The sequence below is a fragment of the Salvelinus sp. IW2-2015 genome, linkage group LG22, assembly GCF_002910315.2.
Source record: "Salvelinus sp. IW2-2015 linkage group LG22, ASM291031v2, whole genome shotgun sequence".
NCBI lineage: Eukaryota > Metazoa > Chordata > Actinopteri > Salmoniformes > Salmonidae > Salvelinus > Salvelinus sp. IW2-2015.
The window spans coordinates 32,774,379-32,787,651 of NC_036862.1; the positions used below are offsets into that span (position 1 = coordinate 32,774,379).

At 44.6% G+C, this 13,273-nt stretch overlaps 1 protein-coding gene across 3 annotated transcripts in view; it reads left to right on the forward strand.

The window, feature by feature from the left end:
- Positions 1-12,692, forward strand: part of pax3a (paired box 3a) — a 42,326-nt gene extending 29,634 nt beyond the window's left edge. Inside the window, exons 5-9 of one of the 3 annotated variants that reach the window (XR_002875381.2) lie at positions 1,520-1,719; positions 5,786-5,951; positions 6,159-6,376; positions 10,456-10,563; positions 11,641-11,719. Coding sequence is in view for 2 of the 3 variants with exons in the window: in XM_023966986.2 (XP_023822754.1) it covers positions 1,520-1,719; positions 5,786-5,951; positions 6,159-6,376; positions 11,641-11,967 (911 nt within the window). In the remaining variant the exon portion in view is untranslated. Of the gene's footprint in view, positions 1-1,519; positions 1,720-5,785; positions 5,952-6,158; positions 6,377-10,455; positions 10,564-11,640 lie in introns of all 3 variants that reach the window. The other 2 variants (XM_023966986.2, XM_023966985.2) reach the window with 2 other exon arrangements.
- Positions 12,693-13,273: the final 581 nt, after the last annotated feature.

The window sequence follows — 13,273 nt, forward strand, 5'->3', positions numbered from 1 at the left end:
TGTTTTGTAAGACTTTGAAGTATTATTATTTTTACTTTTCTTTAACCAGTCGAGTCAATTAAGAAGAAAAAACGTCAGTAACTGTTACCTGTGATAATGATATAGTACTAACTAACACCATGAAAGCCCTAACTGTGCACCTCTTGTCTGTTGGAGCAGCGAGCCACTCAGATGCTGTCTCTTATACACATCTAGATGTGTATAAGAGACAGCTCCCAGACAGTCCTAGCAAAATTCTTGCTTGAGAAATTTCTCTTTGCTAAGAAGCTATTTTTGTTTCTTTTTGATCATTTTAATTGAAAACAATCACAGTAAGGTACTTAATTGTTACCCAGAAGTTATTTGATTTTGAGGAAAAATCTATGGAAATGTAAAGGATAATAAAAAAAAACTGTGGTGTACATTCATGTTATGAACGTATCATTCTATTTATCAATATTGCATAAATTCAGGCAATTCATCGCAATAAGTGTTTTTGTGCATATCACACAGCTGTAGTACAAATGTGTGCTTATGTGCGTGCTTATGTGCACATAGACAGGGACACTGAGGTGCAGAGTAAAGCTGGGCGTTGGACACACAATGGCCTGTGGTCACCCTGGCCTGAGGAGAGTCTCTGATCTCTGGGTCTCCTTGGCCTTGGCTCTGTCTGTCTGGCTGGCTTGGCCCTGCCCTAGGTTACCACTGTGTTACTACTGGCCCGCAGCTTTAGAGAGCCTCTCCAATTCACTGCCTCTTCTGCTGAATTGGCTCTTAAAGGGCCGGCGTTTCTCTCTGAGCAAACAAGACCAGCATGCACCTGCAGAGTGGTGTAGAGGGGGTATATGGGGGAGGGGGGGMCTGCTGCCCTGTCCCTCGCTCAATCCCCAACTGCTACTGGGGCTCCAGAAAGACTGCAACTTTAGACAATGCTGGTTCCCCCCTACACTCTCTCTCTTTCCATCACTGACCCCCCCTTTCCCCCCTTAAAAAACGAATGATCCCTGGATCCAAATTAGGCCTTTGTGTGGCGCTTAGTCCTCTCAATCCCACTGTCGCTGCGCCTCGGGAACCTTGTCCTGTGGGATTATTTATAAAATCACACAGAATTCCCCTCTGAATGGAAGTRTGTTGGTGCACAAGACAAGAGGAATGGGGGTTATTGGGAGGGTGTTGGTGGCCCCTCCTCTGAAGAGGTTTATGTAAACAGATAGCAGGGAAAAGGGAAAGTAAACAAGTTCACACTTCAAGTGGATGGATTTATACTTCTGTTCTTCACTCTCACTACGTTACTACTCCTCTTTTTCTTGAGGACTTTCCCTTTTGGTCTTCCTGAATTCTATTTGATCACTGTAGTCAGGAGAATGAGAAACTGAAGATATGTTTTGTAAGACTTTGAAGTATTATTATTTTTACTTTTCTTTAACCAGTCGAGTCAATTAAGAAGAAAAAACGTCAGTAACTGTTACCTGTGATAATGATATAGTACTAACTAACACCATGAAAGCCCTAACTGTGCACCTCTTGTCTGTTGGAGCAGCGAGCCACTCAGATGAGGGGTCGGACGTGGAYTCAGAACCYGACCTGCCTCTGAAGAGGAAGCAGCGCCGCAGTAGAACCACCTTCACGGCCGAACAGTTGGATGAGCTGGAGAGAGCCTTCGAACGAACACACTATCCTGACATCTACACCAGGGAAGAGCTGGCTCAGAGGGCCAAACTCACGGAGGCCAGAGTACAGGTAGACTACACACACATCACACACACACATTCTTTGTCTCACATCACACACAGGGATGCACAAGTATACACACACACATTCCTGGCCTTCCCCTTCATCCTGTGTTCCCAGGGGTCCAATCTGCAGGGCCAGCTCTGATCTACGGCCCAGAAAATTCCCCACAACAGCTCCCGTATGGAGGCTGTACCGGGCCCAGCATGGGGCTATTACATATGGAATCAGCATGAGTTCCGCCAGTCACACAACACCGACTCTCAGCAGCAGCAGCCAACCACATCCCCCCATACTGGTCAGAGGAGAAGGAGGCCTGTTCAGTTAAATGTTAATTTAGAAATTTGGATGGGTTCATTTATCTGCTATGTCCCTGTGAATGGATCAGCCAGGTCACTCATGATACAAGTCAGTATTCGACATACATCCATGTCTGAGGAGGTCAGGAGATGACGTGGAAACCGGCCACTAAGGGCAACAGTGAGCCATGTTACCTTCAAGTAAGTTTTGGTTATGCTAGGGCGTTGAGGACGGGGAGACGGATAAGTGTAAGCATCTGCCTCTGATTCCAAAGGTTGCAAGTTTGAATCCAGCAATAGAAAGTTGTTTTTGAGATGTGTGTTTTAAGCCTATCCCAAACCTTAACCCTTACCTTAACAATTCAGAGTTAACTTCTCTAGGATATGTGGGACGCTAACGTCCCACTTGGCCAAAAGCCAGTAAAAATGCAGAGCGCCAAACTCAAATATATTACTATAAAAATCAAACTTTCATGAAATCACACATGAAAGACACCAAATTAAAGCTACACTTGTTGTGAATCCAGCCAACATGTCTGATTTCAAAAAGGATTTACGGCGAAAGCACACCAAACGATTATGTTTGGTAGTCATAGCGAAGAAAACAGCCTTTCCAGCCAAAGAGAGGAGTAACAAAAAGCAGAAATAGAGATAAAATTAATCACTAACCTTTGATGATCTTCATCAGATGACACTCATAGGACTTCATGTTACACAATACATGTATGTTTTGTTCGGTAAAGTTCATATTTATATCCAAATCTCTGAGTTTAGGCGGGACGCTACTGTCTCACTTGGCAAAAGCCAGAGAAAATGCAGAGCGAAATTCAAATTATATGAAAATTACTATAAAAATCAAACTTTCATTAAATCACACATGAAAGATACAAATTAAAGCTACACTGGTTGTGAATCGCCAACATGTCAGAATTCAAATAGGCTTTTCGGCGAAAGCAACGATGCTATTATCTGAGGATAGCACAATAGTAAACAAAACAGAGAAGCATATTTCAACCTGCAGGCGCGACACAAAACGCAGAAATAAAACATAATTCATGCTTACTTTGACGAGCTTCTGTTGTTGGCATCCCAATATGTCCATAAAATACAAATGGTCTTTTGTTCGATTTAATTCCGTCGATATATATCCAAAATGTCCATTTATTTGGCGCGTTTGATCCAGAAAACACGGTTAACTTGCTCAAAGTGATAAAAATATCTCAAAGGTATATGTAAACTTTGCCAAAAATTTCACACTCTTTTGTAATACAACTTTAGGTATTTTTTAAGCGTTAATAATCGATAAAATTGAAGACGGGTGATCTGTGTTCAATACAGGATTAAACCAACTATAGCTAGCTTTCTGGTCACGCGCTTCTATCTAAAGGACACTTACGTGATCTCGTTCAAGATGGCCGTACTTCTTCATTACACAAAGGAATAACCTCACCAATTTCTCAAGACTGTTGACATCCAGTGGAAGCAATAGGAACTGCAAGAGGTCCGTTAGAAATCTGGTTCCCAATGAAATTCATTGAAAAGAGAGTGACTAAAAAAAAAAATCTGAATGGTTTGTCCTCGGGGTTTCGCCTGCTAATAGTTCTGTTATACTCACAGACATGATTCAACAGTTTTAGAAACTTCAGAGTGTTTTATATCAAATTCTACTAACAATATGCATATCTTATCTTCTGGGGATGAGTAGTGGCAGTTGATTTTGGGTATGCTTTTCATCCAAAGTGAAAATGCTGCCCTATCCTAGAGAAGTTAATGCCTAAACTTAACCTGACCTTAAGAATTAGGCGTTAATGCTTAAACTTAACCTTAAACACTTCGAAATTTGACGTTTGCACACAACTTCGAACTTTGACGTTTCAGAAACATGGATGCCGTCTAATTCTGACGTGAGAGTGTGAGAGCTAGTTGGATGGATATGAGTTTTGAGGAAAGCACCGTCCTCAAACATGATTCCCTTGTTCTCATTAGCACAGTATTTGGGATTTTGGGTGACTCTATGGTTTGGAACAGAAATTAAATAAGACATACAGAGATAGTTTATAGTTATAGGGGAGGAACCATGTAAATATAGTGCTGTGTTGCTATGGCAAGTCCATGTTTAATGATGTTCTGGTGGTGGCCATGAGATGTGGAGATAGCGAGGACTTTGTTGGCCGCAGACAGGAGTCCATGGGCTGGTCTGGAGAGGAACACATGACCCCTCCCTCCACACACAACACACACAAACAACACAACACACCACACCACACACACACCACACACACACACACAACACATCACACAACACAACAAGAGATGAGTCAATGTGGTCCACACAAATGGGAGATCACTATGTGACTTCTAACTATAGCTAAGGGCAGTACACACACACACACACTAATGCAAATGCAAATGCACAAGCACACACGAACACACAAACACACACACACACGATACATAGAAAGCAGATTATTTAAAAAATGCAGTCAGACAAAAACCGAGATTGACTCATAGAGAGAGATATACACATATGCACAACTAACAGTCATTAACCATTCATATACAGTACCAGTCAAAAGTGTGGACACACCTATTCATTCATCCCAGATGGGATGGCGTATCGCTGCAGAATGCTGTGGTAGCCATGCTGGTTAAGTGTGCCTTGAATTCTAAATAAATCACAGACAGTGTCACCAGCTAAGCACCCCCACACCATCACACCTCCTCCTCCATGCTTCACGGTGGGAACCACACATTTGGAGTTCATCCGTTCCCCTACTCTGTGTCTCACAAAGACACAGAGGTTGGAACCAAAACTCTCAKATTTGGACTCATCAGATCAAAGGACAGATTTCCACCGGTCTAATGTCCAATGCTCATGTTTCTTGGCCCAAGCAAGTCCGTTCTTCTAATTGGTGTCTTTTAGTAGTGGTTTCCCTGCAGCAATTCAACCATGAAGGCCTGATTCACGCAGTCTCCTCTGAACTCCTCTTGATGTTGAAATGTTTGTTACTTGAACTCTGTGAAGCATTTATTTGGGCTGCAGTTTCTGAGGCTGGTAACTCTAATGAACWTATCCTCTGCAGCAGAGGTAACTCTGGGTCTTCCTTTTTCTGTGGCAGTCCTCATGAGAGCCAGTTTCATCATAGCGATTGATGGTTTTTGCAACTGCACTTGAAGAAGCTTTCAAAGTTCTTGAAATGTTCCCGGATTGACTGACCTTCATGTCCTAATGTAATGATGGACTGTCGTTTCTCTTTGCTTATTTGAGCTGTTCTTGCCATAATATGGACTATGGTATGGTCTATGGTATGGTCTTTTACCTAATAGGGCTATCTCCTGTCTACCAATCCTACCTTGTCACAACACAACTYATTGTCTCAAACGCATTAAGAAGGAAAACAATTCCACAAATTAACTTTTAACAAGGCACACCTGTTAATTGAAATACATTCCAGGTGACTACCTCAAGAAGCTGGTTGAGAGAATGCCAACAGTGTGCAAAGCTGTCATCAAGGCAAATGGTGGCTACTTTGAAGAATCACAAATATAAAATATATTTTGATTTGTTTAACACTTTTTTTGTTATTACATGATTCCATATGTTTTTTTTCATAGATTTGATGTCTTCAATATTACTCTACAATGTAGAAAATAATAAAAAAATTAAGAAAAACCCTTGAATGAGTAGGTGTGTCCAAACTTTTGACTGGTACTGTAAGTGGGAATGAATGTTTAAGACAATGTAAGATCTCATGTCTTATATCCTCTTTCCCCAGGTGTGGTTCAGTAACAGAAGAGCCCGYTGGAGGAAGCAGGCTGGAGCTAGTCAGCTCATGGCCTTCAATCACCTGATCCCTGGGGGTTTCCCGCCCTCTGCCATGTCCAGTCTCTCACCTTATCAGCTGTCTGACAGCCCGTATCCCCCTACATCCATATCACAAGGTTTGGACACTATAATCAAGGCCACAGGCTAAACATCCTGTGTGTTTCAGCTATTGCTGTCAGGGTTCAGACCCTAGAGCTTGATTAACAAAGTCATGTATTATTAAATATTGACTGCTTCAAGTGGGCTACAATGTAATAATCTGTCAATTGAGAGACAATATATCTAAATGGAACTTTCTTCCTTTTTATTTGTCCTTCCCTTAGCGGTGTCGGAGCAGGCCAGCACCCTGCATCGGCCCCAGCCCCTGCCCCCCTCCTCAGGCCATCACCAGAGCTCAGGTGGGGGAGGGCAGGATGTGGGTTCGGCCTACTGCCTGGCCTCTGGACGCCACGGCTTCTCAGGCTACTCTGACAACTTTGTCACGTCAGGAGGCCCTCCCAACTCCCAGAACCCTACCAACGGCAATGGCCTCTCTTCCCAGGTGAGTCCAGCGGAGCTACCGATGTACACACAGACACACAAACAGACACACACACACAGAAACAGAGTTCACACTCTTATCTATGTCGGGAGGTGGGTGTGATGTGGAGCTGGGTGTGAGGTCAAATCAAATCAAATTTAATTTGTCATATGCGCCGAATACAACAGGTGTAGACCTTACCGTGAAATGCTTACTTTCAAGCCCTTAACCAACAATGCAGTTTTAAGAAAAATAAGAGTTAAGAAAAATATTTACTAAATAAACTAAAGTAAAAAGTAAAAGAGCAACAATAAAATAACGTGGCTATGTACAGGGGGTACCGGTTCCTGAGTCAATGTGCAGGGGTACAAGTTAGTCGAGGTAATTGAGGTAATAATGTAGATAGGGGTAAAGTGACTATGCATACATAATAAACAACGAGTAGCAGCATAGTAAAAAAAAAGGTGGTGGGGTCAATGCAAGTAGTCTGGGTAGCCATTTGATTAGCTGTTCAGCAGTAGAAGCTGTTAAGAAGCTGTTAAGAAGCCCTTTGGACCTAGACTTGGTGCTCTGGTACCGCTTGCAATGCCGTAGTAGAGAGAACAGTCTATGACTAGGGCTTTTAGGGCCTTCCTCTTACACTGCCTGATATAGAGCTCCTTGATGTCAGGAAGCTTGCAGTCAGAGGCCGAGCAGTTGACATACCAGGAGGTGATGCAACCAGTCAGGATGCTCTCAATGGTGCAGCTGTATAACTTTTTGAGTATCTGAGGACCCATGCCAAATCTTTTCAGTCTCCTGAGGAGGAATAGMCATTGTTGTACCCTCTTCACGACTGTCTTGGTGTGTWTGGACCATGATAGTTTGTTGGTGACACCAAGGCTCCACTACAGCCCCGTCGATGAGAATGGGGGCGTGCTTGGGCCTCCTTTTCCTGTAGTCCACAATAATCTCCTTTGTCTTGATCACGTTGAGGGAGAGGTTGTTGTCCTTGCACCAACTGCCACGGTCTCTACCTCCTTCCCTATAGGCTGTATTGTTGTCGGGATCAGGCTACACCGTTGTGTCGTCGAAACTTAATGATGGTGTTGGAGTCGTGCTTGCCACGCAGTCATGAGTGAACAGGGAGTACAGGAGGGGATAAGCACGCATCCTGAGCGCCCGTGTTGAGGATCAGCGTGGAGATGTGTTATTCGCTACCTTACCTGGGGGCGCCGTAAGGAAGTCCGGATCCAGTTGCAGAGTTCCATAGCTAATGATGAGCTTTTAGGGCAATATGGTGTTGAACGCTGAGCTGTATCAATGAACAGATTCTCACGTAGGTGTTCTTTTTGTCCAGTGGGGAAAGGGCAGTGTTGAGTGCAATAGAGATTGTGTCCTCTTCTGTTGGGGTGGTATGCAATTTGGAATGGTTTGAGTTTCTGGGATGATGGTGTGATGTGACCATGACCAACCTTTCAAACACTTCATGCTACAGACGGAGTGCACGTAGGTCGGTAGTCATTTAGGCAGGTTACTTTAGTGTTCTTGGCTACAGGGACTATGGTGGTCTACTTGAACAACTGTAGGTATTACAGACTCAGCCAGGGACAGGCTAAATGTCAGTGAAGACACTTGCCAGTTGGTCAGGCGCATGCTCGGAGTACACATCCTGGTAATCCATCTGGCCCTGCGGGCTTGTGAAGTTCGACTGTTAAAGGTCTTTACCACAATGGCTATGGCGAGCGTGATCACACTGTCGCCGGAACAGCTGGTGCTCTCATGCATGCTTAGTGTTGCTTGCCTCGAATCGCACATAGAAGTTGTTAGCTCGTCTGGTAGGCTTAGTTCACTGGGCAGCTTGTAGGTCAGTAATAGTTTGCAAGCCTGCACATCGACGAGTGTCGGAGCTGGTGTAGTAGGATCAATTTAGTCCTGTATTGATGCTTTGCCTGTTTGATGTTCATCTGAGGGCATAGCGAGGTTTTGAGGTGCAGGTGGTGTGGAGGTGTGGGGTGTGAGGTGGAGGTGGGTGTGAGGTGGTGGTGGGTGTGAAGGGGATGTGTGGGAAGGGAGTGTGGGTGTTATGTGAGGGGGTTTGAGGTGGAGGTGTGTAGGTGGAGGTTGGGGTGGTGTTGAGTTGGTGTCGGTGTTAGGGTGTGGTGTGAGGTTGGTGGGTGTAGGTGAGTGGGTTGAGGTGTGGCGGGGTGTGGTAATGGGTGGAGGTGGGTTTGTTGAGATGAGAATGGGTTGTGAGGTGGGTGTGTTTGAGTTGGATGGTGGGTGTGAGGTGGTGGTGTCGTGATGTGGTGCTGTGGTGTGAGTGGTGGTGGGACTGTGTGTGGTGTGAGGTTGGTGTGGTGTGAGTGGAGTTGGGCGTTGTGAGTAGTGTTAAGGTGGTGGGGTGTGGAGTGGGTTGTGGTGTGAGGTGGTGGTGGTGGAGTCGTGGTGGGTTGAGGTGGGTGGTGGTTGTAAGGTGGATGTGGAGGGTGAAAGACTTGAAAAGGGAGACAAGGAGGACACGCCCGGAGTGGGACAAGTATGAGTGAGAGATGACACCAATGAAAACTGAAAAGACAATTATGGCCAATTATACAGGCATGAGGCTTATCGTCCCTTTACCTAAACATTAAAGGCTGTCCTAACAGGCAGAAAATGAGATTTCAGCTGCTCAAAGTCAGACCGCTCAGACAATACAGCACAGGGTTTACACACACGCACTCACACACACGCACACGCACACACACACACGCACACAGTGCTTCGGGGTCACTTTAGAGAGTGTGACTGACAATATGGACATGAAGGATGACTGACTGGAGAGGCTGACATGGAAAAATTTAATTTACACAGGTCACATGTTGGGAAAGAAAACATTTTGAAATGTTTCATATTATTGATGAACGTTTAAAATACTTATTAATATACTGAACTGTGTTCAATTMATCAAAATAACAATGAATAGGCTAAGTCATAAGGAGGGGAGATATCGTCTATCAAAGAACATGTATGGTAGTCTAATATTTTCAGACAACAGTCTGTGTTTTTCTGTTGCAGTAGGACAAATATACTTTTGCTTCGAGTTTCACCGMCATCACCTCTAACTCGTCCCTGGCTGTAGCCCATCAACACATCCATAATATCCTTGCACTTTGGAAGAGTAATCAATCAAGGTTCCAGTGTCCAAATTGATTGCTACCGAATATTTAAGGAATTGAATTATGTGTGTAATTTATGTAGATTACTTCCTATGTTTTGTTACATATATCATTGGTGCAGGCTATCTCCATTTTTTGGTACGAGTGTGGAATGTTGTTTAAATTATGAATTGACTTAAATTGGATGGGTCTTTCATTTATATAAATGGTTATGAAGAGTGTATATCGAAGATCAACTAGGCCTACTCTATTTAGAAACTAGAAATAAAATGGATTGATCATTATTATTTGCATGCAAGAGAACTTCTGCTGCATGTTGGCGCAACACACAATTTTACAAATCAAACACCCCTTATCCTCCTCTCTCTCTCTCTCTGATAAATGGGGTGCCTGACCCCCATATGTTTTCCATTTGTAAGGAACACACCTCGACTTCTGCAAGGGTGTTTGTCAAGATTACACTGACAGGGCTTCTGTATGACAACCATAATGTATGTGTGAGAGTGTGTGTTTTAAGGTTCATGGGAAACTACCCCTCCCTGAATCTCTGTTGAGATTTTGTTTATCTACACTTTCCTCTCTTACGCAGTCCATACACAGCTACCTTGGACAATCAGGGAAACACACACACACACACACACACACACACACACACACACAACACCCACAAAGCGACAACACAACACACACCACACCAACACACACACACACACACACACACACACTGCACATAAACCGTCAAGCCTCCAGGGAGGCTTCTCATGATTGCATTCTTACAATGTTTGTCTCCACATTCCTCAGTATGAAAGTCAAGTCCTCATTTATTTGAATATACAGTATATTGTATGAGAGATCAGGAATGTCCTGTATGTCTCAGACTTCCCCCATTCCGACATTCTTCCCTGGCTCTCCTCTGCTGTCCGGCTTTTCCTGGACACGCTGATTTGGGGCCGCTGGACACAGCAATGTTCCAACACAGAACACGCCGATGAAGCCCAGCCAGGAGCCACGTCACGCTAAAGAGACAAGGAGAGACGAGAGAGAAAGAGAAAGAGGGAGAGAGAGAGAGAGGTATAGCGTTTTTAGAAAGCTGTAGTTTCTTGTAGAGGTCGACCGCACCAACCGTCCATATACTTCTTCTGTTTAAACAGAGTGTTCCAAAACGCAGGTTCTTTTGGGGGAAAATGTTATTTGGGTCGAGAAACACAACTCCCCTCTCAAAATCAACATGGGCTCCTCTGTCCCCTGCCTGGGAAATGACTTAAGTGGGACCATCTGTGTGTGTGGATGTAGAATAATATGTCACTTATAGGGCCAGAAGAGCCCAAAGTGCAGCGTACCTGCTTTTCATTAGGACATCGACAGAGGCTAGAGGTCTTTGTTTAGAGGGATTAGATTCATTTAGAGGTAGGGATGTTTAAAGTGGTCACGTTGGGTTGGGATATATCTTTTCAGTGAGATGATATTGAGTCACAGCAATTATCTGTTTATTAGACACTTTTGTTGAACTTGTTCCCATCCATCCAGTTAAAGTTAGTGAGGGTTTGTTATCGGCTCGTTCTGTCTGAACCTCCTTTACAACAACACCCTACGGCTCTTTTCCGTCCTTCGCTCGCCAAGAAATATTCCCCCAAATTCAATTATCGGGTGGCTAATCAACAACAGGTCAAAGCCTGTTTCTCTGTCTGCAGCTTGTCTGCTGTGGTCCAGAGGCTTTTCTCTCTGCTTCTAAAGGTCGACRARSTTATCTGTGTTGGGACATCTTTGGRGATAAGTCTTTATCTCATCRTWTGCTTTTTGGAGCGGCGYCAGGAGGGAATTTCCAAATAAGTGGAGTAGAGTTTCTGAGACAAATTGGTTGATTATTCCTCTGTGGTGCTATCGCTGCCTGTCTGGGAAGGCCTGGTGGAAGTGTTTTGATGTCAGTGGAGAGGAACTTCCTGTCTGAGTTAGGCTGTGCTACTATGTGTTATGGATGGGGGTTGGGCGTGGTGTTTGGAATGATACATAACACAAAGCTGTGCCAATGCGTCTGATAGGACTACACCACCTGTTCTCACAAGTTCCAAAATCACTTAACCACCTATCTGAATGGAATGTCAATAACGTCACTGTAACAGCAATAACACTCTCCCTCCCTCTCTCCAGGTGATGGGTCTGTTGAACCCAGGCGGGGTGCCCCACCAGCCCCAGAGTGACTACGCCCTCTCCCCCCTGACAGGAGGCCTGGAGCCCCCCGGGGGCATGGGGGCCAGCTGCTCCCAGCGTCTGGAGCACCTCAAGGGTCTGGAGGGCCTGTCCAGTGTCCCCAACATCCCCAGTCTCCCCTCGCTGCCCAACTCCCAGTCCTACTGCCATTCCTCCTACAGCGCTCCTGCCTACAGCGTGGACCCTGTGGCCTCCTACCAGTATGGGCAGTACCATGGACAAAGTAAGGTCAATATCTCTCACTTTTATTACCACTTAAACACTTAGGAAGATCTCTCCAATCATATCAACTGTAGCCGCCTTGAGTTTTCACTGCTCTTAAGTCTACCACGCCAAAACATTTACAAAGGACAAATGTGTTGATAGGARTCTATCAGTGTTCATATGACGTGTTTCCATCCAACAAAAACAGCAGGGTTTCAGACAGGAAGAGTTGTTTGATCCTATCTCTGAAGTAACGCTGACTATATTGGATCATATCTGTCCTTTGGTATACTGTAGCTCACATCATGTCACCTCGCCTCACCTCGCCTCGCCTGTCAGCAATTGTTAATTCCTGTCAAACAGCACTAACAGTGTAAGATATGCTCTCCTGGAACGTTTTCTTATGGGAGGCTTGTTTAACTGTGAGGAGGCCCTTCAGTTCACATTAACATTACACTAAGGTTAACTCTGACATCAAACAAACCTTCATGTAACTCTCAAAAACCGACGTCATCCACATGCGTTCAACCATGATTAGAGCACCCTGTAGTTTTCAATTTCCCTCTGTGGGGGGCGACCTGCACAGGTCACCCAATCAGGCCAGTCCCTCGARCTCGCAGCAACCTRGCCCTTCAAAGCAAAGGCACCAGTCCCTGTAGCTGACTGCTACGGCTTTATAAAGGACTGCAGGTATCGAGTGAATATTTAACCTAATATCCGAGAGAAAGAAATGCCTAATGAAATATCTTGAAGAGATATGTAAGTGGACAGAAAAGACACACACACACACACACACACACACACACACACACACACACACAACAACACGTACACCACACCCACATATCACACACACACACCCACATCAGAGGGGACTAACATTTGATGTATATCTCACAGAGACTGGATATACCGGGTGCGGTTAGGTCTGTAGAATGGGAAAAAGGGATTTTCTTGGGGGGTGGAAGGATTAATATCCTCTGCAGGGAGCAATTAGAAAACAGGTGTGTGGTGTGTGGCTGCTGAGGTCAGCTGGGGAAGCAGTATTGATCCTGCCCAGATTCACTGGTACTGGGCCTCTAGTGTCAGCTAACCAAGCCCTTACCCAACTTAATGGGACTGATTTAAGTCTGCCCACTTCACCTTTTAGACCACACACACACAAACACCACACACACGCATGTCACACACACACAACACACACACCACACTGTGAGACTGATCACCATCGATAAATGCTGCTCATGGTTCAAACCCTCTTTATTCTCTGTCAGTGATCACTAGTCCTTTATTTGTTTAATTGAGGTTAACTTGTAATTAATCTCATTCTCTTCTGTTTTTCCTTTTAGGTGCCCCTTCATTAATCTGA